At 37.8% G+C, this 22178-nt stretch overlaps 3 protein-coding genes across 4 annotated transcripts; 1 reads left to right on the forward strand and 2 right to left on the reverse strand.

Moving 5' to 3' along the window:
* Positions 1-344: 344 nt before the first annotated feature.
* On the reverse strand, positions 345-8876 carry mphosph10 (M-phase phosphoprotein 10 (U3 small nucleolar ribonucleoprotein)). The gene is made up of 11 exons (XM_042493652.1): positions 8748-8876; positions 7010-7678; positions 6741-6920; positions 6482-6647; positions 5169-5310; positions 3751-3818; positions 3523-3660; positions 3322-3432; positions 2199-2306; positions 1877-2107; positions 345-629 (listed from the first exon to the last, which is right to left on the reverse strand). Exons 1-11 carry the CDS (start codon positions 8831-8833, stop codon positions 480-482), a joined length of 2049 nt encoding a protein of 682 aa, XP_042349586.1. The 5' UTR covers positions 8834-8876; the 3' UTR covers positions 345-479.
* On the forward strand, positions 8875-11019 carry mcee (methylmalonyl CoA epimerase). 2 transcript variants are annotated; one of them, XM_042493665.1, is made up of 3 exons: positions 8875-8952; positions 10119-10459; positions 10660-11019. In XM_042493665.1, the coding sequence occupies exons 1-3, from the start codon at positions 8925-8927 to the stop codon at positions 10810-10812; spliced, it is 522 nt and encodes a 173-aa protein (XP_042349599.1). In that variant the 5' UTR covers positions 8875-8924; the 3' UTR covers positions 10813-11019. The 2 variants fall into 2 exon arrangements, with proteins under 2 accessions (XP_042349599.1, XP_042349606.1); XM_042493672.1 differs by having other exon boundaries at positions 8877-8952; positions 10122-10459.
* Positions 11020-13440: 2421 nt separating this feature from the next.
* Positions 13441-18166, reverse strand: LOC121948313 (ferritin, heavy subunit). Its single transcript, XM_042493684.1, has 5 exons — positions 17875-18166; positions 16593-16698; positions 15372-15518; positions 14933-15058; positions 13441-13925 (listed from the first exon to the last, which is right to left on the reverse strand). Exons 2-5 carry the CDS (start codon positions 16692-16694, stop codon positions 13767-13769), a joined length of 534 nt encoding a protein of 177 aa, XP_042349618.1. The 5' UTR covers positions 16695-16698; positions 17875-18166; the 3' UTR covers positions 13441-13766.
* Positions 18167-22178: the final 4012 nt, after the last annotated feature.

Consider the following 22178-nt stretch of genomic DNA (forward strand, 5'->3'; position numbering starts at 1 on the left):
ACATTAAACGTTATTCTGGTTTTGTACATAATAACACCACCCTCTTTTCCACTAGACAATGATTTTTCTACATACATTATAATTTAAAACACATTTTGCATATACTGGATACATTTTTGTGTGCATGTATATATGTATTCCTATCTGTCCACATTTCCATTTTTATTTTATCTTATTTTAATGTGACCGATCAAAATGTAACTGAGTCATCTTAACTGAAACAGATAAAACTTTGAATGTTGCTGTCTGTGTCACACAGCTTATTTCATTTCATAGTGTGAATTAACGGTTGTACTAAATTGAGGCATTTAAAACCTAAATATTACCAAACAAACAAAAGCACATTGGGGAACTTGATTTATTTTAATGAAAATGGAAACATTTTACATGGACTTTCAGGTTTAATATATTGCGGCTTTCTCATAAAAAAGAATCTGTACAATAAAAAGTTGATCTTCCACAACAAGCCATCACAGTTTTTATAACTTAAGTTTGCTGACAGAAACCTCTTTATGTTTCTTCTTCTTTGAAGACTGGTCCTTGGCACTTTCGATCTGACTTTTCACCTGGTCCTGCAACTCAGAGAAGAAAGCCTGAGAGGACCGCAGAGCTTTGTCCTTCCCTTCATCCTGCAAGAGAGAACACCACTTTAGTAATGTCACCACCCCAATACAGTATTTTATGTGTTGTGAATTTATGTCATTGTTATTTTGGCATTAAAAGATGTGCTATGCCTGGGTACTGAAAGCAGACACATGCAGCTTACACATAAGTAAAAGTACAAATGCAACAATGTAAATGTAATCAGTTAAAAGTAAAAGTACTGCATTCAAAGTCCTATTTAAAGAAAAGGGACAGAAGTATTGTTAGCAAACTTAACCTAAAGTGCCAAAAGATATAATAATAACAATAATAACAAACTTTATTTAAAATAGCACTTTTCTTAAAATGTTACTGAGAGCTTTTCAGAAAAACGTCTGATTAAACATAACAGTGATCATAAAAAAAAAAAATTAAAATAAAATGCAAACCACAATGTGATCAGAAAATATATAAGCAATTGGGAATAAGGAACATTTTTTTTAAAAAGTAGAATAGGATGGCCATGGAGGGATGATAAATACTAGCAACACATTAAAGATTGATAAATGCTTTCCTAAAAAGTTTTCAGGAAGGATTTAAAAGATACTAACAATGTGGCATGTTTGAGTGTAGTGTTTAACTTGTAAATAGCAATAAAGTTGTGGCTTGTCAAAAGGCTGCTAATTTGAAATATTTTATAAATTTTGGGTTCTTGCAGTAAAAGGTAAATTTCCTCTGAAATATCGAGAAGTAGAAGGATAAAGTGGTGATAAAGTATTTTATAAATTTACTATAGTAATGTACTTTAGTAAATGTACTTAGTTACTTTCCACCACTGGATTCAATTCGCAGTTTTTTCATCATCATTGTGTAAATAAAATCCACACTGCAGGATTTGGTTAACTTAACCATTTAGGGGAACAGTCGGCATTTATATCATCCCAGTTGTCTTTCTCCAATGTACAGTCTTACACCTTAACTTGTTAACTGATGGCATGCTTCCCACACCTTCTTAAACATCAAATTCAAGGACTTTTTTGAAAAACTTTCAAGGTCCAAAAACGACATAGTTTGAGACACGGAACGATCAAGGTTAATTACTATTATAACACCGAAAACTTTTATAACTTAGAACTAGTGGGCTTTAGAGACGCTCAAAGAAAACAAAATATAAAATCAAGCACTGATCCATATCTATTTATTTCTATTTTTCACCCTTAAATTCAAAGACTTTCAAGGACCCATGGGATCCCTGAACTAAGAACTAGCTATCACTGATTCCATAAACACTCACCTTGAGTATTGTGGCTTTGCCTCCTTTTGTGAGTTTCTTCAGGTTTTCTGCGACTTCAGCCTTTGATGGCTTTTTGTTCTCCCCAGTTTTACTGGCCTCTTTCAGTTTCTGTCTCTTTTCTTTCTCCTTGATCTTTAGACGCTTCACCTGCTTCTTGTGCCGTCTCTCACGCTTCTTGTCTGTCGACGTCTTCTCAGTATCACCCAGAATATCTCCTGCTTTGTTCTTCTCCTTCAGTGACAGGAGGATGTTATTAGACATGTTGTGTTACTAAATATACCAAAGCTCAAAGTAAGTGTTTGAAGGTGGATTGATAACAAACCTTGATTTCTTCAGGTGCGAGAAGCGTAGCGTCACTAGCGCTGACTGGAGCCACCTCCTCCATTGTGATGGACGGCAGGTTAGACACCACTTTGACCTCGGGAACAGGCTGTGGACAAATGAAAACATGAATGCTGGTTTCCATAACTAAACTCTGTACAGTCCATCGTGGATCCATCAGGATTTGTTCCAATTATCAGATTGCATTTACAATTTTAGGATTCCTACAGCTTAATGAAAATGGTTTTAAGACTTTTTTAATGCCACTCAGGGGAAAAAAAAGTAATAACAGTTTACAAGAACCAATATTTAAGAATAAGAAATTAACCAACATCATTTACTTACGGTTTAAGTTTAGGTTTAGTTTATTTAAAAGGGACAGCACAAACAAATAAAAACATAAAGTTTAAAAATGCCAGAATTAGCAAGGAGGCTATTTTTCATCCGTAGTCCCTTGGCCAAGTTGTTACACAAAGCTTCCAAAAGACAGGGTTAGGGACAATTTTGCCCAAATAATTATTGTAACATGACTCTGGGTGACGATAATGTGAGAGGAATTTGGGGTTTGTTTTTTTACCAAGTGAAAGATTATTTCAAGATTATACAATGCTACATCAGGAGAAAAACTATTCATAAAAATCCCATTTCCTATGTCTTAGCATTTGTAAGACTTTTGAAAGATTGAGTTAAGACAATTTAATACCAATTAAGGCCTTATTTTTAGATTAATTAATTAAATGACATTTAAGACTTTTTAGGAATCTATGGGAACCATGAATCTATTTCTATTTTATTTTAGGCTTTGTCTCTATTTAACAACATGTTTGGGTTTTTTTGTTTGGTTTTTGAGGGGATGATATGTTATATATTTACATATTATATCTCAAAAATGCATGCATTATGAATCACAGATTATACTGAAGATGTCACTTATTAGAGTAAGATTAAGATCTAGGGTAAAAAATCCTACGCAATATTATTTTGCAAAATAAGCCTGCAATTTCTGTGATTATGAGTGTTGATATGCAACTTCTACATCTTTCAAATACATAAAACATATTATTACAATACTTTCTGCATACTTGGAAGACTTTCACTTAGTGCTGTCATGAGGGAAAACTTACTGGTTTAGGTGTAAAGTGGAAGTTGGAGAGAGCATCCAACTTTAGGAAGAGTGTGTCCATAAGCTTCTGAATTTCTACATGAGCTGGGTTCTCCTCCTCTTCTGTCTTTTGCTGAAGTAAGAAAAGAAAATGCAAACAGAATGGATACAGCAAAGGCTCATATGTGTTGAAGTGGCAGTGAAAACCAGATAAAAGTCAAACCTGATTCTGCTTTAGGTATTCCTGCTCATAGACTTCAGCTAAACTCTGCTTGCTCTTCTCGTGGTCCAACGTTAGCCGCTTTTTGTATTCAAACACCTCCTCTTTGGGTTTCACCTTACGGACCACATCGTCAAATGCCTTACACAAACACAGGTCAGAGACATGGGGTTATAATCACACAACCATAAAACCCCTTATATTTTGAAGACAGAAGTTATTGTGACTAACCTGGTCTTTAATTCTCTGTTTGATGATGTCTTCCAGCTGTAGAGTGGTTTCCTCTGTGATACTAGGGGCTAAAAGGACAAAGAGCAAATCTTGACATCTTATTCACCCCGGACACAGACTTTTTGAGACCCTTCCCTCTGGTAAGAGGCTGCGATCCATCAGGACCAAAACCCTACGACTCAAAAACAGTTTCTTCCCCACTGCTGTCACCATCATGAACGATACTCCCCCTGCCCACATGACACAGGCTCCAATCCAGCCCCAGAGTCTGAAAGCATTACATCAATGTTAAGCTGAAGCAGTTTTTATGCATTACATTAATGCACACTGGACTGGATTTCTGTACACTGCTGACTTTAACTTAATTATTTACATTTAAGATATTTGCACTGTAACTATACTTCTGATAAAAAGTACAATCCCTCCATTGCACCTTTTGTGCATACATTTTGTGTCCTTTATATTCTGTTTTGTCATTTTATATATTTAAATCGCTTCTATATTTTTTTTCTTATGTGTTATTCTATTTAAATTCACTATTTTTATTCTCTCCTTTATGGTAACTGTTTATCACCAAAACACAAAGTCACATTCCTTGTATATGTAAATGTGCTTGACTAACCGGATTCTGATTCTGATTTTGAAAAAGGACATCGAAAAGATAATAGCTGTAACTGCATAATATAAACATAACACTGGTGTGAATAACACCGGTTGAATTAAATCGATACAACAAAAACATAACAGATGTATGCACAAAATGTACAGAGAACAGAGGAGCATTGTTTCACTGTATTTGGCAGCGTAGATAAAAAAAAAAAACATTCTGGGAAGAAGTGAGAGTTATAACTGAGAGGATGATTTCAAAAAGAATCCCACTGAACCCAAAGCTCTTCTTGTTGGGCCTGTATCCAGCGAAACATAACAAACATGAATCAGTGGATAAGACTGATGTTATCAAGCCTTTCTTTAGAAAGGATAAGTGAAATATAAACAGCATATATTTGAGAATATATGGAGTCCGTTTATAAATGATGTTAAGGATTTAATCATTCTGAGCCTGTATAAATTATTTACTTTTTTAAATGCCTCACATAGTTAGCATTTATTGTAATTATTGTACTCAACTTTGTTTAGATTACCATTTTAAAACATATGAGGAGCAATTTTGTTTTTATTTTATGCATTTTTTTCCCCTTTCTATTTCTTTATTTCTCTCTCTCCTTTATTCTGTATTAAGACACAGCTGTATCTTATGTTATGTGTTATATGACTGCAAAAAGCTGTATTTTAAAGCATGAAAAATCAAAATAAAAATAAAACAAAACACTTGTGTGAATAATTTTATAAATCCAAAATAACATACAGTCATCTGCCTAAATTAGGGTGCAACACATGAGAGAAGAAGAGTCGCTCACCCATCCTGGACGTCTGCTCAAACTCCACATCTTCCTCCAACATGCTGTTCTCTGGACGAGTCTGTGCCGTCACCTCTCCGGACAACTGCCATGGCTTCTCTGCTAGAGCGGCTTCCTCCAACTCTTTAATCTTTTCTGACATCTGCAGATTAGAACAGCAATAAGATATAATGATTGCCCATTTGCAAGAATTGAAATTAAAATCAGACCTGCTGCGGGAGTGTTTCCTTGCGCACTGGTGAGACATTAAACACAGTCCAGGAATAGTAGTTCGAGGAACAATTTCATGAATTTGAAGGATTCTTAGGACCTTTCAGACATGCGTCCCTTTATGTTAATCTGATGCCAACTTAAAATGTTGGTGTAATGTCTGAATTTCTGGTCACTTTTATGTTAAAGTCACTACAGCAGTGGAGACCGCACCTTGTAACATTTCTGTTACACTTTTACTGCAACAGTGTTTTTTGAACTGTATGCCTGCCCTCTAAGGCTACAGGAATTTACTTTCTCAATCATCACTTATAATGCACATCAGTTTAATAAACCAGGCAAGGAGCCAATCAGTCCCTGCAAGATTTCACAAGCTGTTTCGGGGATTGCTGCAACCTGAAATGCCTGATTTCTCTTAAAAATTGCACTGCATGTAGTGGTGTTTATAGAGTGAAAATTGTCAAAATAGTTGTCAAGCCATTTCAGATCTGAGGAAGGTAGTGTGTGTTTGGCAGCAGCCGTTAATCTCACAGATACCAAAACTGATTTGACTTTGTCTTTGAACGTGTCAATAACCGTTGGGTAACATACGCCATGTGATGCCAACAGTTAGCCCTGTGCTCTCAGGCAGAGAGCTCAGGCTGCACAGCAGAAGTCTTATGATAAACAGAGAGGAGGAGGATGAGGAATTCGACACACTGGATGCAGCTCGAAAATTAAATGAGATTTTACACATTTGAAATCACATTTAAAGTGAAGTTAATGTGATTGGACAAAATTGCAAGGTTGCACAGAGTTCGCAGGGATGTTGAGATTGAAACACTGGAAAATCCTGGAGGGCCTCTAATGTTAAAATGTATATCAATGCCCAATCGAGATCGTTTTACTGTCCAGCCCCAAGTTCTTGAAAGGCTGCATGTTGTGAAGACAAAATTTAACAAAAAGGAATTAGAGAGATTTTTCTTTCACAGAAGCCCAGCCAAATAGGACTCTTGCATTAATATGTTTATGCTCTACACTGTACAACTCTATAATGACTCTTGTCGCACATTTAAGACACATGGACATGCAAATGAAATTAGCAAAATTTTAGACCTGATCACCTTTTCTTGCCGTTTCTCAAATGATGACTTTGACTCAGACTTGGCTGAGCTTTGAGCTTTTCCTCCAAAAATGTCCTCCATGTCCTCTCCCTCGCTGTCATCGTCCCCAGAGAGGTTAAAGGTTACTTTCTTATGAGATGCTTTGGACTGACTCCTCTCGTCCTCCCTGGCAAATGGTAAGCACAGACATGCAGGAATCAACCATACGTGCTCCTCTCACACATATTAAAATGCATTACATCATTTTAATCACACTTACTCATCGTCACCCTCCTCTTCACCATCATAATCATCTTCCTCGTCATCTATTTCTTCTTCACCTTCTTCCTGGCTTTCATCCATGCTGTCATCCTCGCCATCTGACTGGTCATCTGCTTTGGCTGGTTCACTATCCACGGCATCAAAGAAGTCCTTGTACTTGAGATTCCTGGAGCTCTTCACCTGTCAGTATAAACAACAATCAATACATTTCCAGTTCTGCATCATGATGATGCAATAAAACAGGTGAAAATAAGTGGTAAAATGCATACAGTGTTTTTCTTTTTCTTTTTCGATGAAAGCAATTGCTCTAAGTCGAGATCGTCGTCCTCATCGGAGGGCAGGTCCTGAAAGTAGTCCAGCTCATCTTCGTTCTCATCATCCTTTCCCTCTCGCTTGTCCATATCATCAAGAAACGTCTCCATCTCTGACAGTTTGAAGAACTTATCATCAACCTCGGAGGGAACCACCTTTGTTTTGGAGCCTTTCTTTCTCATGTCCTTCTTCTGTTTCTCTCGCTTCTCCAGAGCATCCACATCAAAATCTAAATCAGAGTCCTCCTCTGTGTAATCCTCTGCTCCGTCCTCAGCCTCCACAGCCTTTATTTTAGACCGTCTGGGTGGCTCTTCCTCCTCCTCCTCTTCTTCTTCTTCTTCTTCTTCATCAACATTTTCATCATCAGTCTCTGCTTCTTCCTCGTCCTCTACCAGCACCGCTAACATCTCATCTGACAAAGCCTCATCAGCTGCATTTTTAAAGTGTTTCAGTACAGCATTGTTTTGCAGCTCAAGCTCCTGCCAGATCTGCTCTTCATCAAAGTTGTCCACCACCAGCTGAGCCAACGGGCTGCCTTTATACTCTGCAGGCTCCTGAGCCTTGTGGAGATCATACAGGGTCTTAGTGAGAGCAGTAAAGTCTGCTGCCACTCCATCCTGAAGGCTGAAAAGGTGGAAACACACAATCAGAATGACAAGTCTGGTGTTTAATTAAAAGCAAGTTTTAACATGCTGCTTTTAATCAAGTTTTCTGCATTGAATTGAATTCATGGTGCTGTCATGACCTCGTTGATTGCGATGTATTCTACATTGGAAATGGTTACGTTGTTAGGGAGTACAAAGAAAGAAAAAGACAGAAAGTGTCAGCAATGGAGGAACTTTTACATTGTAAAATCTCAGGTAACTATTTTTATGTATTTTTTTATATTTAATATTCACTTGACTTTGTAATAAAAGTTGCTGTGAACTCGCTGTATTTGATGCTGAAAATTTCAGTTTTGTGTTGGAGTTTGTTATATTCCAGATTCTAAATACTGACCAAAAGATTTTCATTTTATTGTAAATGCATATCGGTTCCAAATCTCATTTATCGGTCTCATTAACTCCTAATAATCAGTATCGGCCCAGAAAAACTAATATGGGTTGATCCCTACAAATTTATTCCAGTACCTGGAGTTATGGTGGACAGTCAGTAATCAGCTCCTGCGGAGCCTGAATGTTCACAGGTGCAAGTCAGCCTGTGCACAGACTCATGACAACTGTTGTTTCTGTCTGTGACAAGCTGTTCAAGTGCAGCATTTGATTATTTATTTCACTATTCTCAACAAAACAATGTTGATAGAAATGGGTGAGCTGTCCACTTCAGTCACAGTAACACTCAATTTATTTATTTTTTACTATTTAATAAACTCACAGAAGGGACAAGTAGACGGAGGTTAGTTAAGTTTAGTGTGGTTGTTGTAGAGAAAGTTTACACAAATCATCCACCTAAAGACATATAATTATAAAATGTAAACGGCGACTTGGTAAGTAATAAATACCCCCAAGACGCTTCTGTATCTAAATATGACAGCTTACGGCGAAACACGGCGAAACACGGTGCTACGCTGAGAGTGCACGCAGTTAGCTTTAGCTAACGGTCAGCTAGTTGAACCTCCTCTCTTCAAACACGCGTAAAAAACATTTAACAGCTTTGCCGATCAAACAGAAACATGCAGACAGCAAACACTTGCCTCAGAAAGTTTTCTGGCTGAGCTGTGTTGGCATTTATCGTCTTTACACACTCCTCCAGCACGCTCCACACATCTCCGCTAGCCATCGTTACCCCCACATGCGAATCTGAGTGTGTCGCAGGTAAACAGGCTCACCGAGAAACTCTTCCGCCGCTGCTTTGGTTCCGACGTGCAAACATGGCGTCCGCCGTGCTGAAGGTTGCAGGTTGGTTTGTGTCAATAATTATTTTACTAACAAATGCGTGATTTTTAAAAAATGTTCGTCCTCCGATTTTTTGTTGAGCCCCAAACAACACCGAAGCGTTACGTTAGCTGCTTTATTTTTCATGTTAAACCATATGTTGACGCCAACCATGTTGGTTTAGGGCAAGTTACATAGTACGTTTAGTGTTTTGTGCCAAAGTGACTGTATTTCTTTTATCTAAAGACATGCAACGATAGTTTAAGTATAGTGTTATAGATAGATAGATAGTTTATTGTCATTGTATAATACAGTACAGCGAAATTTTGTTTGTTTGTTTTGTATTCTCCAATGTACAGATGTTTACGTCAACTACGAATTGAAAAGATAAAAATGAACTCCCAAAGACCCGAAAACTTAACATTTTGACGAAGAGCCAAACGATGTGCAAACCCACAAACCTTTATTTTGAAGTCCAGTAGAGACTCCAGAGATACCAAATGTTTGGCTGAATTTGGGGAAAATGTGTGAAAAATGATGCACAAAACATTTTTAAAAAATCCATTTGACTGAGCGGTTCAGCCATAAAAACAAGTCTCTCTCTATAAATATAACATACAGCTCAACCTTTGTGCTTCATTTTAAAAAAAGTTCCCCTGATTTTCTGAGAGGACAATAATTTCCACCTTAAAATTTAGAGTGTAAAAATCATGAAAACAAATGTATTCAGTTGATTCAAAATTTAAAAAAAAGTTTTATATTTTGATTATTTTAAACATTTGAACCAACTGTATTCATTTGTTTTCATGATTTTTACACTCTAAATTTAAACACAAAAATTGCATTATTTTATTGTACGCTAATTTTAAATGGAGACATTTTTGTCCATGAGGGTTGGTTTGTCCGTATTTTTGCTACACAGTTAATTTTTAAATTGCTTAATATTAAATTCAGGGTAAAAATACCTCACACGCTAGCCAAATGTATGTCATATGCATTAACAAAGCCAAAATTAGGCATGAGGGTTACGTAAATGGAACAAGGTAGAGTATCCTGCATTTCATGTCATAAAGTGTGGAATAGGAGGATTTTTCCAAGTGGGGAACCTGTGTAAAAACTCAAATTTTAGGACTGTTATTTCAACATGATTCATAAAACTAAACTCACTATACTTTAATATGTTTATTTAGCAGCAGGTCTTTCCAGATGTTCTCGTCTCTCACTCATGAGGGCACATTCAACGACAGCAGCCCTCCATCAGGGCGTTCCTGGATCACTGTGGAATCTGGGGAGGCTGAACCACATCGCCATCGCTGTTCCTGACATGGAGAAGGCCACAGCTCTGTATCGGGACGTGCTGGGGGCCACAGTGAGTGACAAGGTGCCTTTGCCAGAGCACGGCGTCTATACAGTGTTTGTGGAGCTCGGCAACACTAAGCTGGAGCTGCTCCATCCTCTGGGGGAGAAGAGCCCGATCGCCGGCTTCCTGCAGAAGAACAAGTCTGGAGGGATGCATCACATTTGTATAGAGGTGAGACGGCATTGACAGCATGTGGGAGGGATTGTGCAGAACTTTCTCTGAACCACCCGGACCTGTCTGTGGACACTTTGGACACCAGTAGAGTGCAGTACATTTTCTCCTCTCTATACTCTCCTGAGTATTATTACTATGAGTGTATCTAAGACTTACCAAAGTTAGAAAATAATAAACAGTTCTCTCCTTGGTTGCAGGTGGACAACATTAACGCTGCCATAGCGGACCTGAAAGCAAAGAACATCAGAACTCTGTCAGCAGAACCACGGATAGGCGCGCACGGGAAACCAGTGATGTTTCTTCATCCTAAAGACTGTGACGGTGTGCTGGTGGAGCTAGAGGAAGCGTGAACACTTCAGTCTGACAGGCAATGTTGGAGCTGATAATTCACATTTATATCTTCCACAAGCAGTTTGATAACAAATTTTGATTTTGTAATATTTGTCATCGTAGCACTTAGGTTTTGATCTTCTCATTTCAGAAATGTGCCTCAAAACTTCCAGTTTTGCTCTTGACTTTCTGGTTTTGTTGGGAATAAATTACAGTGTGGTGTTTAATGAATGTCCATTTGCTTGTCTTGACTTCACTATCCTACAACAACACACAGCAGGATGGCTGCATGCAGTATCAGCACATGCTGAAGAAAGAAACTGATTTCAGCTGTAAAAAAAAAAAAATATTTTCAGTACTTTGAATGCAGCTCTAGGTGATGAGTTCACATTAAGGCTAAGCTAAATCAAAAGGCAGTATTGCTTATTGCAGGTGTTTTCAAAGTTTTTCAGGCCGAGGATCCCTCAGCTGAATAAAAAACAGCAAAGGGACCCCCAACTACGTCTATAAAACTGAGTTGCATATTAACCTGGGCCTAAAAACATGCAGGGTGACCTTAAGTGTCATGTATAAACATACCTTTGTATGCTGCATATAATACTGAGCTATTAAACAATAATTACTGACAGATTCTTAGTGATATATCATGGATTCATTTGACAAGGAGTCATGGGTAACACTTAGCTCATTATGTTGTATTCTGTTTTGTTTTTGTTTGTTTAAATGACTAGGTCAACTTATCTTTTCTATAATATGTTGTATTTATAATGTCACATTTATTTTAATTTTTGAAAACAAAAACTACCAAACATTTAAAAAATTATCCATCAATAATTTGGCAGACTCCTTCAGTAACTCTGAGGAGCCCCTAGGGGTCGCAGACCTCATTTTGAAGACCCATGGCTTAATTTAAATTCAACAGAATTTGTGATATTTGTGAATCTGTAACCACAACATGACTGATAGTTTGTTTTTTGTCTTGTTTTGTTTTTTTTTACATGATTTTCACTTTCTTTTAATTTCACTATATTGATATGTGATATTTTTCACTTGTATTGGCCAAGTTTTTAAAACGGATGGCACAGATTTTCCACTAAAGCAATGGTACAAAATATTTAAAACATTTGTATCTCTCAGGTGAAACCCAAAATTCTTTAGTTTTGCAGTAAAACTGCCCACAAATCCTAAATTTTCTGTTACACACAGATCACATTCAATCAGCTCTGAGACACACTATCTTGGCTGCAGTTTGCACAGTGCAGGTAAAACATGTATTGTTTACCCTCTATAGAAATGATGGAGTATTTGCATATTTTTTCCATTTATCTAATTATGTCAAAACACATTCTGACATTTTTATTATTAGTCTTGCTGGTGCTGGTGGTTGTTAACTCTAGATCACCACTAGAGGGAATGACACCCGTCCCAACCAGCATTAGCAGTCTGAGTCCTTGGAGGAAAACAGATGTGATTGCAAAAGAGGGAAACTCATGGTGACGCAGGTCTACGCACGAACATTTCATCTACATTTCCTGTAAAATGTTTGAGTTTCTAAGTCGGAAATCCCCTGAATACAATACTAGATTGTCCAAATAATCAACTCACATACAGTAACTGTATATATCTACTTACTTTCTTATTTACCCAAATAAAAAGAGATAATTAATTTTGTCAAGATCAACCTAGCCAAGAGGGCAGCATGAATGCTGTTGCATGAATTAATACAAACAATGAGAACAGACAGATACAATTGAATCAAGGAAACTAAAGTTTCAGCGCACGTCAGGATGCTCAGATTGACATTTTCTTTATTAGCAGCTTACATTAGCCTCATTCCCACTGCACAAAAAGAGAGCAAAAGGAGCAGTTTCGCTCTTTTTCTTAGTTTGCAATGTATGCTGTTAAATAAGTGTAAATCTGAGCATCCTGGTGTGTGCTGAAAGTTTCATTTCTTTGATTCATGTGGGCTAACCTTCACTGGCCAGCACCCAGAAGAGAGGCATGGCTGTGCAGGGGCTTTCACAGTATTTTTTGGACAAATACAATACTACAAATGAGTGAACACAATATGCAGTTAATATGCATTGAATTGTGTAAATAGGTACACTTTTCAAAAATGAGTTCAGTAAAAACTAAGTATCAGCACAAGAGACCAATGACAATTTGCTAATTCCCTGAGACGTGAACTGCAGATAATCACACTTAGTTTCACCTCAAGCTGCTTATTTTGGATTCTTGCCATGTATTTTGTAAAGACCACAGGCTTTTAGAAAACAGTAATTATGTTCTTCACATTTAGTAAAACACTGTGATTATTTTCTTAATTACAAGTCCCAGAATCTCCTGAAACTACCAAAACATTTTGCTGTCCACTAGTTACAATCACAGTAACCAGATCTTTAAAAACCGACCTCACGTTAGAGGCTTTAGAGTTGTTCTTACTTTGATCACTGGAATTTTTACTCAAGGTGTCACCTGACTGTCTAATTTTGCTTCCTCTGGTAACAGAAGTGAAATTGAAACTACCTTTTTATACCCATTTTCATCACTGGAGGAGTTCACTGTATTTTTTTCCACATGGAGCTAAATTTAGAGCCTTCAACTTGTCGATTTTAAACATCATGGCAACATTAAAACAAAGAGACTGATCAGAATCCAGAGGGTTCGTTTTATTGGGTTTGATTAACAGCTCCTGGCATAAAACACAGCAAATACATGGTAACGACAGGGGCAAAGCTGACAGCAGATAGTGCAAGATACAAGAGTGGGCTTTGAATGTAATCGCTCACAGCTCAGGAAAAAGGGGACTACTGAACTGTGATGTGGAGGGAATGGCAATAACTTCATGAGTAATGTAGGAGGTTTAAATGACTAGCGGGTATCCATGCAGATGGCTTTATGTTTGTCAAACATTTGAAAGCAAGATACAAATATACATATATAGAAAGCTTTAGTAAAGGTGATATGGAGGGATTTAGCTGCTTTCTTTGCCCAGGGTGTGTTTGTCAAACAGGTACTCGGCCATGCCGTTCTGAGGAGCTCCCATGCGGCGCAGGTTGGTCACCCAGTCTGCCAGCTCTTTGATGGACTTCACCTGCTCGTCCAGGTAGTGTGTCTCGATGAAATCGCACAACTGAAAGAAAGCGTTAAATCAGATTAGACCTGATACACTCTCTGAAGAGAGGATGCCAAAAATGGCAGAATCGTGTCTTTGTTTTGTTTTCATTTACATGCTGAAATATCCTAAAATGAACATCAGCAGAGGTCACAGGAGTTGAACTGACACTTGTGATTATTCTGTTTAGGTGGTGAGATTAGTCACGAGCTGTAACTCAAACAGGCAAATTAGCAAACTGCTGCAAAACACATTTGGCACATTTTCTTAAAAACGCCTCAGCCGTGCTGTGAAAACCAGATAGAGGCCACTTCAAAGTCTCACAGGTGTTCTGACATCTTGCAAAAACTGAAAAGGAAACCTGCAGAATTACAAACAATGAGTATGTCTTAAGTACACAATCATACAAGCACAATTTGCAGTGAAATGCTTGTGTGCCTGTTCCTGCATACTTTGAGGTGTGCAAGAAGTATCTGGACCAGTACTTGGATTGACTAATACTCTCATTAAAATACTTAACATTTATTTCAGTGTTGAGAATTTATTGTTTTTATTTTTTGAAAAAAATGTTTTTATATTATTTTTATTTTTCAAACATTAATTTGTGATGTGCTGTTGTGTGTTTTGTATGTGATGTGATTTTTGTGTTGTTCTTTGTTGCATTGTCCGTCTCGTGTCTTCTTAGTATCACTTTCTATCATGTGCTATTGCATGTATTGATTTTCTTGTGCACGTTTTTTATTTTCTTTTTCTCTTTTTTTTTTGGTACAACTTTATATTATGATGTTATTTGTTCTCAGCTGCCGAGGAGTGCAGATGAGAATAAGCTCAAAGCTATAATCTGGTACTGTGCATCAAATGGAAATATTTATGTTTTAACCCGTACATGATCCCTTTTAAATAAATAAATACATTTATCAATTAAATTTATTCATTATTTGGGATTGGTGTTCTCTAAAGCAAAAGGGAAAAAGGTCTCAAGATGTTTTTGCTGTTCAACCGTCATTTCACGATTTAATACTCACATGTGGGTCATTGTGATCAGCGCAGAGCTTGTGCAGGTCGAGCAGCGACTGGTTCACGCTCTTCTCCAGCTGCAGGGCACATTCAAGCGCCTCAACACCGCTGCCCCACTCATCCCTCTCTGGCTTCTGCAAAGAATAAAGCAGGTCAGGACAACAGTGAGACACTCATTAACGAGAGGTGGGAGGCCAACGACCTGACCCAGACTGCTGCAAGTCTGCTGATTATTTCAGAGTGGGTTTGCAGTTTAACGTTTAACGGGCTGTGTATGTGCCAGCGAAAGATAAGTGGTGCAGCACACACACCCTCTGTATCTCATTGGCCTCATGTTGCCCATCCTATGTGGTAGCCTAGCTAGAAGTGGAAATCTCAAGCCGAGTGCATATGTTCAAACAAACTTATTTGTTATCACAAAAACACATTTGATTAAATATGTTATACCTTGACATCTTGAAGGAAGATCCTTCCCCCCCTCTGGTTCTGTAGTTTCATCAGCTTCTCTGCATGCTCGCGCTCCTCGTGAGACTGATCACGGAAGAACTTGGCAAAGTTGTGCAATGCCTGGTCATCACGGTCAAAGTAGTATCCCTGTCAGGAGGAAAGAAAGGGATGTTAATATTTTAAAAAACAGAAAGGTCCTGGTGAAGCAAAAAGGTGGCAAAGCTAAATCCACAAACACCTCGCTGCTAATGTAACTACACACAGCTAGAACTAGCCGTGCTCGAGTTCAACACCCTGGAAGTCAAAAATAAAAATTTTGCGACAGTAGCTTCCATCTGACTCAATAATCACAGTGAAAACAGAGTGACAATGACGTGTTTATGAATGTTTAAGGTCAAGTCCAATATTAGTGCAGTGAGAACAGCGTTGCTTCTATTAAATAGCTCACACTACAATTATTACTACTTTAAAATATGCAGTGTTCATTACTCTTCTTACATGAGTAACACTGTGTTGATGATTATGCAAAATAATAAAAGCACATTGAGGCGAGGCAAATAAAAACAAAGACTCTGAAAAACATTTCGGTTAAACAAACGCTCATATGTATTGAGTATAAACCAGCTGAATTCCCTCTGAAAAACAGCAGAAAGTAGAGAGAATGTTTAAAGGTGAAAATTTAAGATACATGTGGTGTACAAGCAGTTTCTGTGTTTCTGTGAGCACGAGATCGATGGGTGGAGGCGGTGTTTCGAGAAAAGTTTTCAAGTTCAGACGATGCACTCCATGCCCCGTCTCTGTACACACGGTAATCTCAAAAGGAACTTCAACCTTTGTTTTATTAGCCACACAACATTCATTTCACCTCCGAACAAGCACATGATATCAAGCGGGTCCCGAAAAGCTCATGTGTGACTCGTTAATGTTTAAAGGAAAACGCTGCTGTGATGGTGCCGTTTATTTATCGTGGGCTGCCTGCCTACCGTGACTCAACATTTAAACCTGCTGAGCTCAGCAGTTACATAACTACAATACAGCCTGATTTAACGGAACTCAAATCACTTCATGATAGTAAATGGCATCACCATCACACGTATACACGGTTCCCCTTATGCTAACCACTTCATACTGTGTCATTATCAGCCGTTCCACTTTGGATTTTCCGCTCATCTTCGTTTTACTTTCTGAACACTCTTTCCTATCGATCCATTGGACTCTCACCATAGACAAGTAGACGTAGGAGGCGTACAGCTCCAGGTTGATCTGCCTGTTGATTGCCGCCTCGCAGTCCTGGTGGAAGTTCTGTCTCACCTGGGAACTCATGATTCTGAAACAGCAAACAAAATCCTCACTAGACAAACCAGCATGACTCAAACTAACATGACTCAAAAGCAAAAGCTGAGACAAGTTGATTTGCAGAAAATTAATCAGCATTTTGATAATCTATTAATCATTCAAGTTACTGCAGATCATTATGTGATTTGAGCTTCTCAAATGTGCTACTATCCTTGTTTAAATATCACTGCAAACCAAAAATTGGACAGTCATACAAAGGCAGACATTTTAAGGCATTATATTGACATTTTTCACCCCTGATATCTTACAAACAACAAGATCAATTGATGAATCAAAAAGTTTGACCATAAAAAAATAACTGGCCTTATAATAGCCCTTATCACAATAAATACAAATTACTTTTTTCAACACTGTCCTACTATCAACACTTCATTTTCTAGGTGATGTCTATCATTTAACACTGGACATCGTAGCAAATCTGTCTTTCAGGCTGACTCATTGGGTGTCTCGCTTTTGTACGTCTAATTTAGATTCAAAAACCATCGAACAAGTTTAATTATTTTTCAATAGAATATCCCAAAAAAGAGTATTACTTATTTGATGATAAATTAAAAATACTACCTATATTACCGAGCTCAGTTGTTAGGAAATAATTATTAGAAATGTACAAAGTGCTTACATAAAACTGACTGTGAGCCAATCTTTAGGCCCTGCCTTCATCAGAGGCATCATGACATAGCATACTGCACCAGACCTACCTATCACTTCAGTATCACTGGCTCTGGCACAACTATAGTTTATTATATAATGTCATGGAAATAAAAGCTAACAACGGCCAGAAAATCGCATAAACCTTGTAGCTGCTTTCTTTGACCAGCTCCAATATAATGTTACAGTTAGAAAGCATTGTGTGATCTTAAAGTCACGCTGTTAAAGTAGACGGCGCTCAAATAAAGACGTGTTTGTTTAGTGAAGCCAGAGTTGTTGTTGTTGTGTCTCATGCCTGGCTGTGGAGATTACGCAGAGGGTGAAGAGCAAACTGCGTCAAGGCCGAAGTGTTGGCAGCGGAGAGGAAATAAACAGCTGCACCAGTGCTACTTTACTCTGCTAAACATGCGCTAACAACAACGAAACCGTCGCTGTAGGTCCGTCAACTTCTACCATTGTACATATCAGACGACACACGATCACAGAGACGTATTCTTACCTTATCTCAGTTGCGGGTCTTCTCGTGAGGAGGTCGAGAGGCTGTTAGCAAAACAAACGGTTAGCTAGGTGGCGAGCTAAACGTGTTCGGGATAACTGAGCTAGCGGATGTTTGAAGGTGATTAAAATTGGATTTGATTGTTATCGATGATGTTACGAGTGATCAGAGCGATTATTAGGGTTTGAAGACAGTTGAAAGGTTGCCGTTCAAGCACTGTTGAAGCAGGTAACCTTCACCGTCCGCTAACGAGAATCGACTGAGACTTTTTCGGCCTGGGCAGCCAGATGGTATGGACCGTGACGTCACCGGAAAAGGGAGGGAAAGCGAGCGGCTACCGCACGAGCGGCTATTACACTGTTGTATTTATACTCTTTTTGCTGTAAGTGATTAAATAAATAAAAACAAAGATATATTGTTTCTGTTTTTTTATGATTATGCTGTTTACCTATTTATGGCAGTCGTAACTATATCATGTCATATTAGGATTTTAAAAGTGTATGTTAATTTTCGGCCTTTCAAAATGCTCATTTTAACAGATGTCTGTGGAGGACATGGGACATGCTTCTCATATTTTTAACAATTTTCCATACTTAAGGAAACAGAGCACTAAGTGGGCACTATTTTGTTAAAATTATTGAAAAAGAGTTCGACATGAGTTTATTTTTGTCCACACAAACACACAGTTAAAATCATGTTTCTGACATTACATTCTTGTGTTGTTTTTTTTAATTCTTGAGTTTTTTTTTTATTCCTGAGTATTTCTATGTTATGCTACTTTATACATCTAATTCAAAACACTTATGAAATTGGTGTATGTCCATACTTCAGGAAACACTGGTGTCAATAATATTTTGTCAAAATTATTGAGGAAGGGTTAGACATAAATGGATGTGATGTGTCCACACAAACACACACTTAAAATCATGTTTCTTACATCACAGCTACTTAAATCATGTGCAATGAAAATCAAAATAACTTTTTTATGTCCTGAGGATGGCATTCATTTTCAGCATGTTTTTTGCAGTGGTAGAACATACATTTACCACAGTTCATTTTTGTGTTTCTTGAATTCTTGAGTATTTCTTTGTTATGCTTCTTCATACATCTATACCAAAACACTTATATACAGTGGATTTTCCGCTACTTCATACTCAAAAGCTTTCAGGGGGAATTTATTCAACAGGCGAAGTGTCTTGTTATTTTGATGATAAAAGTTGATGACACAAGTTAAAGGCACAATTCAGATTGAATCCTCTCAGAAAAAATATTGACGAGACTGGGTAAACTAGCTCAGTTTGGGAAATGTAGGATTCAAAGCATTAGAGAGTGAGAAAGAGATCAGTTTTATTTGCAGAGTCCAAAATTACAAATTTATATCGGAGCGGGGGAAAAACAACATCCTCTATCCTGAGACTTTTGACATAAAAAAAACTCACATACTGTAAAACTCCTGTCTAATGACTCACTTTGAACTCATGACATGACTCAGCTCATTAGACAACTCCGAGAAGTTCGGGATGAAGTAACAACCTTATAGTCACACACCAGGACATGACTAATTGGCTCACTGGGACATACTCTGTCAGTCGCCATGTTCAAAGTTCACAGTGTAACAGAGATAAGTTTGTTCTAGCTTTGACGAGATTACCGACCTGAGCTCAAGAAGCCGCAGGTGGTTATCTGGCTGTTACTTTGCTTGGGAAACATCCATAAGCTAAATCACAATATTAACTAATAAGATGGGTTCTACATTGTTGCTGGATTTTAGGCCATCTTGAAGAGTCCTGTCTCAAAATGTAATTTTAGATTATAACCCCATCAGGCCCATCAGGTTTTCAAGTAGTACCCAGAATTAGATCATTTTCCATTGAGGGTGGCCTCAGTCACTCCTGAGCAAGCTGCCTGCTGACTTGAGGTCCAGTGCAACTGTGTCCACATTCAAAAGCAAATTTAAAACTGTCTTTTAATTACTGTGTGTGTGTGTACTCATGATTACACTTTATTTATTTTTTATAGCAGGGGTTTCTATTTGATTGTGTTGATTATGTTATTTTGACTGTGTTAATGTTGATGATGCACATTTATTTTGTATTCTTATTTATGTGCAGTTACAAAGAGTGCAGTGATATGGACATGAGTAACCTGTTTATGAGGCTTATCCCAGTTATGATAATCTTGGGATTATGTTTACTTTTACTGGACAAAGAAGTGCCCTGATATGTAAACTGTCGCATAGCAGCCCTTCAGCAATCACCTGGACGTCCACACCAGGAGCGTATTTCACCGCACCAGTCAGCAGCAATCTTCCTTCTCTGCTCCTTTCTAATCACACGGAGGACTCTGTTTGCCCTGCTTGCTTGTGTGTCTGTGGCTATGTGTCTACTCATCTCTCTGTCTTTCTGCTGACACAGCTGACAAGCATTGTTGAAGTACTGGATGCATTCTTAAAACCATTTATCATGGTCAAATCATTCATAATATATCTAATATAGAGTTTTTGTCGTTCATAATTGATTCTTTAGTGTGTTTTTCCTGCAAGATTCATTTGCAGCTCGCAAAAAAAATAGACCAGATGCCAAAACAATCGCTGCAGATCGTGAGCATGCCGCGGAAGTCAGGGCCGCGTCACAGCAGTGTGAACGGTCTGACTGCTCTACAGGCGGAAAGCAAGCAGTATCCCAGTCATGATCGAGATAGTGTGTTCACATGCTCAAACACGTTAATAGGATACTCCAAAAACCTGATCATTAATAGGGTCTTCATGTCTATGCTTTTTTTATGCCGCCTAGTTTTCAAGTTTCCTTGTATATTTTGTATTTCAATGTAAAGTGCTTGGAGTTTATGTATAATTAAATGTGCTTCATAAATAAGATTTGGACACTGTGCTTACATTGTAGATTTTGTATATTAAATTCTGTTGAGTCATACTGTACACGAGGACAGGCACTATGCTGTTCTCACAGGTCACCATGTGAATTAACTGCTTTGAAACATTTGAACAAGAGTGTGTGGGTTTAGTTCCAGAGGTGAGGGGAGAAAGGTAAAGTTAGGAAAATGAAAAAAAGATAAACTGAAACTCAATTTCCTGAATTTGTAAGGATGTCTATGACTAACACAGTACAGACCAAAGGTCATTTCTTGCTTTGAACAGACTGCAGTACTTCCTGTAAGGCTTCTGTCGCCCTCAAGATCCATTTATTAGATATTTCTCATTCAAGGCCCGCCAGTGTTAGCCCAGGAGCAAGGACTTTTATGCACTGTGTCTATTGGAAAGCCTGAGAGGTGCAAGCAAAAACAGTACCCATGCATTTTCTCACAGGGTAATCACGGGTGACTTAACAACTGAGTGTGATTTTAGTGATTCAGACATCCTCTGTCAATACAGAAATAGTTTTGTAGCACACAGTGAGATGTTTACAATAAAAATACAGTCCCAGTGGCACACATCAATATAAAATCTGATCAATGGTCTGGTGTTGCTATGGAGACCCGAGCAACATCTGCAAATGAATAATGGTTGGTTCCACTTCTTCTGAAGAGGAAGTGGCTATGAAGAATTCATTACTTCTATTAAAATAAGTTGTCCTTTAGTTACTGATGTTGGTGCTGTTGTAAATAATTGAAACTCAGGCTGTCAACCGACTGGTTATATTTGGTGACATGGTTTAATATAGTTGATAATTGCACAGACATGTGACGTGCAGCTCACACACAATTGCACATGCACTATTGCACATGGATTATTTGATTTGCACTTATTTGATAATTGTCATTTTATTCTCCAATATTGAGAAAATTAACATATGTTTTTTAATCTCTTGATAGGTATTTTAGCACTTTATTCTTATTTGTGTTCAGATGGATGCTCCGCTGTTTTGTTTTTATGCACTGACTGATTCCATTCTCGTGGTTTGATGACAGTAAGTAAAACGTGATATGGATGAAACTATTTGTTCTTCATCAGTGTCACTGATGGCTCATGATTGGTACTGAAACTAAAATTCACTGACTGGATTAGTGATTATTCAGGTGGCTGTTTTGTAATGAACTTTCGTGTGTTTCCTTGTTTGCTCACTATGAAAGCATTTTGTAACTAAATTTCTGAGGCAATCCTGAAGTCTACATAGTGTATTATACCATATGACCCATTATAAACCTTGACTTACAGATATTCACATCAGTGTTGATCTTTAGAAATTACTACATGCCAAATTATTTTGCTCATGGGCACAAAACCTACATTTATTGCCTATGTTGACATTTTGTGTCCTGTATTTGGCATTTTTTTGTCCTCGTTTTAACTT

This window comes from Plectropomus leopardus, chromosome 1 (assembly GCF_008729295.1).
Source record: "Plectropomus leopardus isolate mb chromosome 1, YSFRI_Pleo_2.0, whole genome shotgun sequence".
Classification (NCBI taxonomy): domain Eukaryota; kingdom Metazoa; phylum Chordata; class Actinopteri; order Perciformes; family Serranidae; genus Plectropomus; species Plectropomus leopardus.

Coding starts and splice junctions, on each gene's coding strand:
- mphosph10 (XM_042493652.1), bottom strand. CDS start 8,833: ATGGCTAGCGGAGATGTGTGGAGCGTGCTGGAGGAGTGTGTAAAGACG. Junction 6,648..6,740: donor GAAGAGGAGGGTGACGATGA/GTAAGTGTGATT, acceptor ACCATTTGCCAG/GGAGGACGAGAGGAGTCAGT. Junction 2,307..3,321: donor TCCACTTTACACCTAAACCA/GTAAGTTTTCCC, acceptor ATTTGTCCACAG/CCTGTTCCCGAGGTCAAAGT.
- mcee (XM_042493665.1), top strand. CDS start 8,925: ATGGCGTCCGCCGTGCTGAAGGTTGCAG. Junction 8,953..10,118: donor CGCCGTGCTGAAGGTTGCAG/GTTGGTTTGTGT, acceptor ATGTTTATTTAG/CAGCAGGTCTTTCCAGATGT. Junction 10,460..10,659: donor TGCATCACATTTGTATAGAG/GTGAGACGGCAT, acceptor CCTTGGTTGCAG/GTGGACAACATTAACGCTGC.
- LOC121948313 (XM_042493684.1), bottom strand. CDS start 16,694: ATGAGTTCCCAGGTGAGACAGAACTTCCACCAGGACTGCGAGGCGGCA. Junction 15,519..16,592: donor CCTACGTCTACTTGTCTATG/GTGAGAGTCCAA, acceptor TCCTCCTGACAG/GGATACTACTTTGACCGTGA. Junction 15,059..15,371: donor TCTTCCTTCAAGATGTCAAG/GTATAACATATT, acceptor TATTCTTTGCAG/AAGCCAGAGAGGGATGAGTG.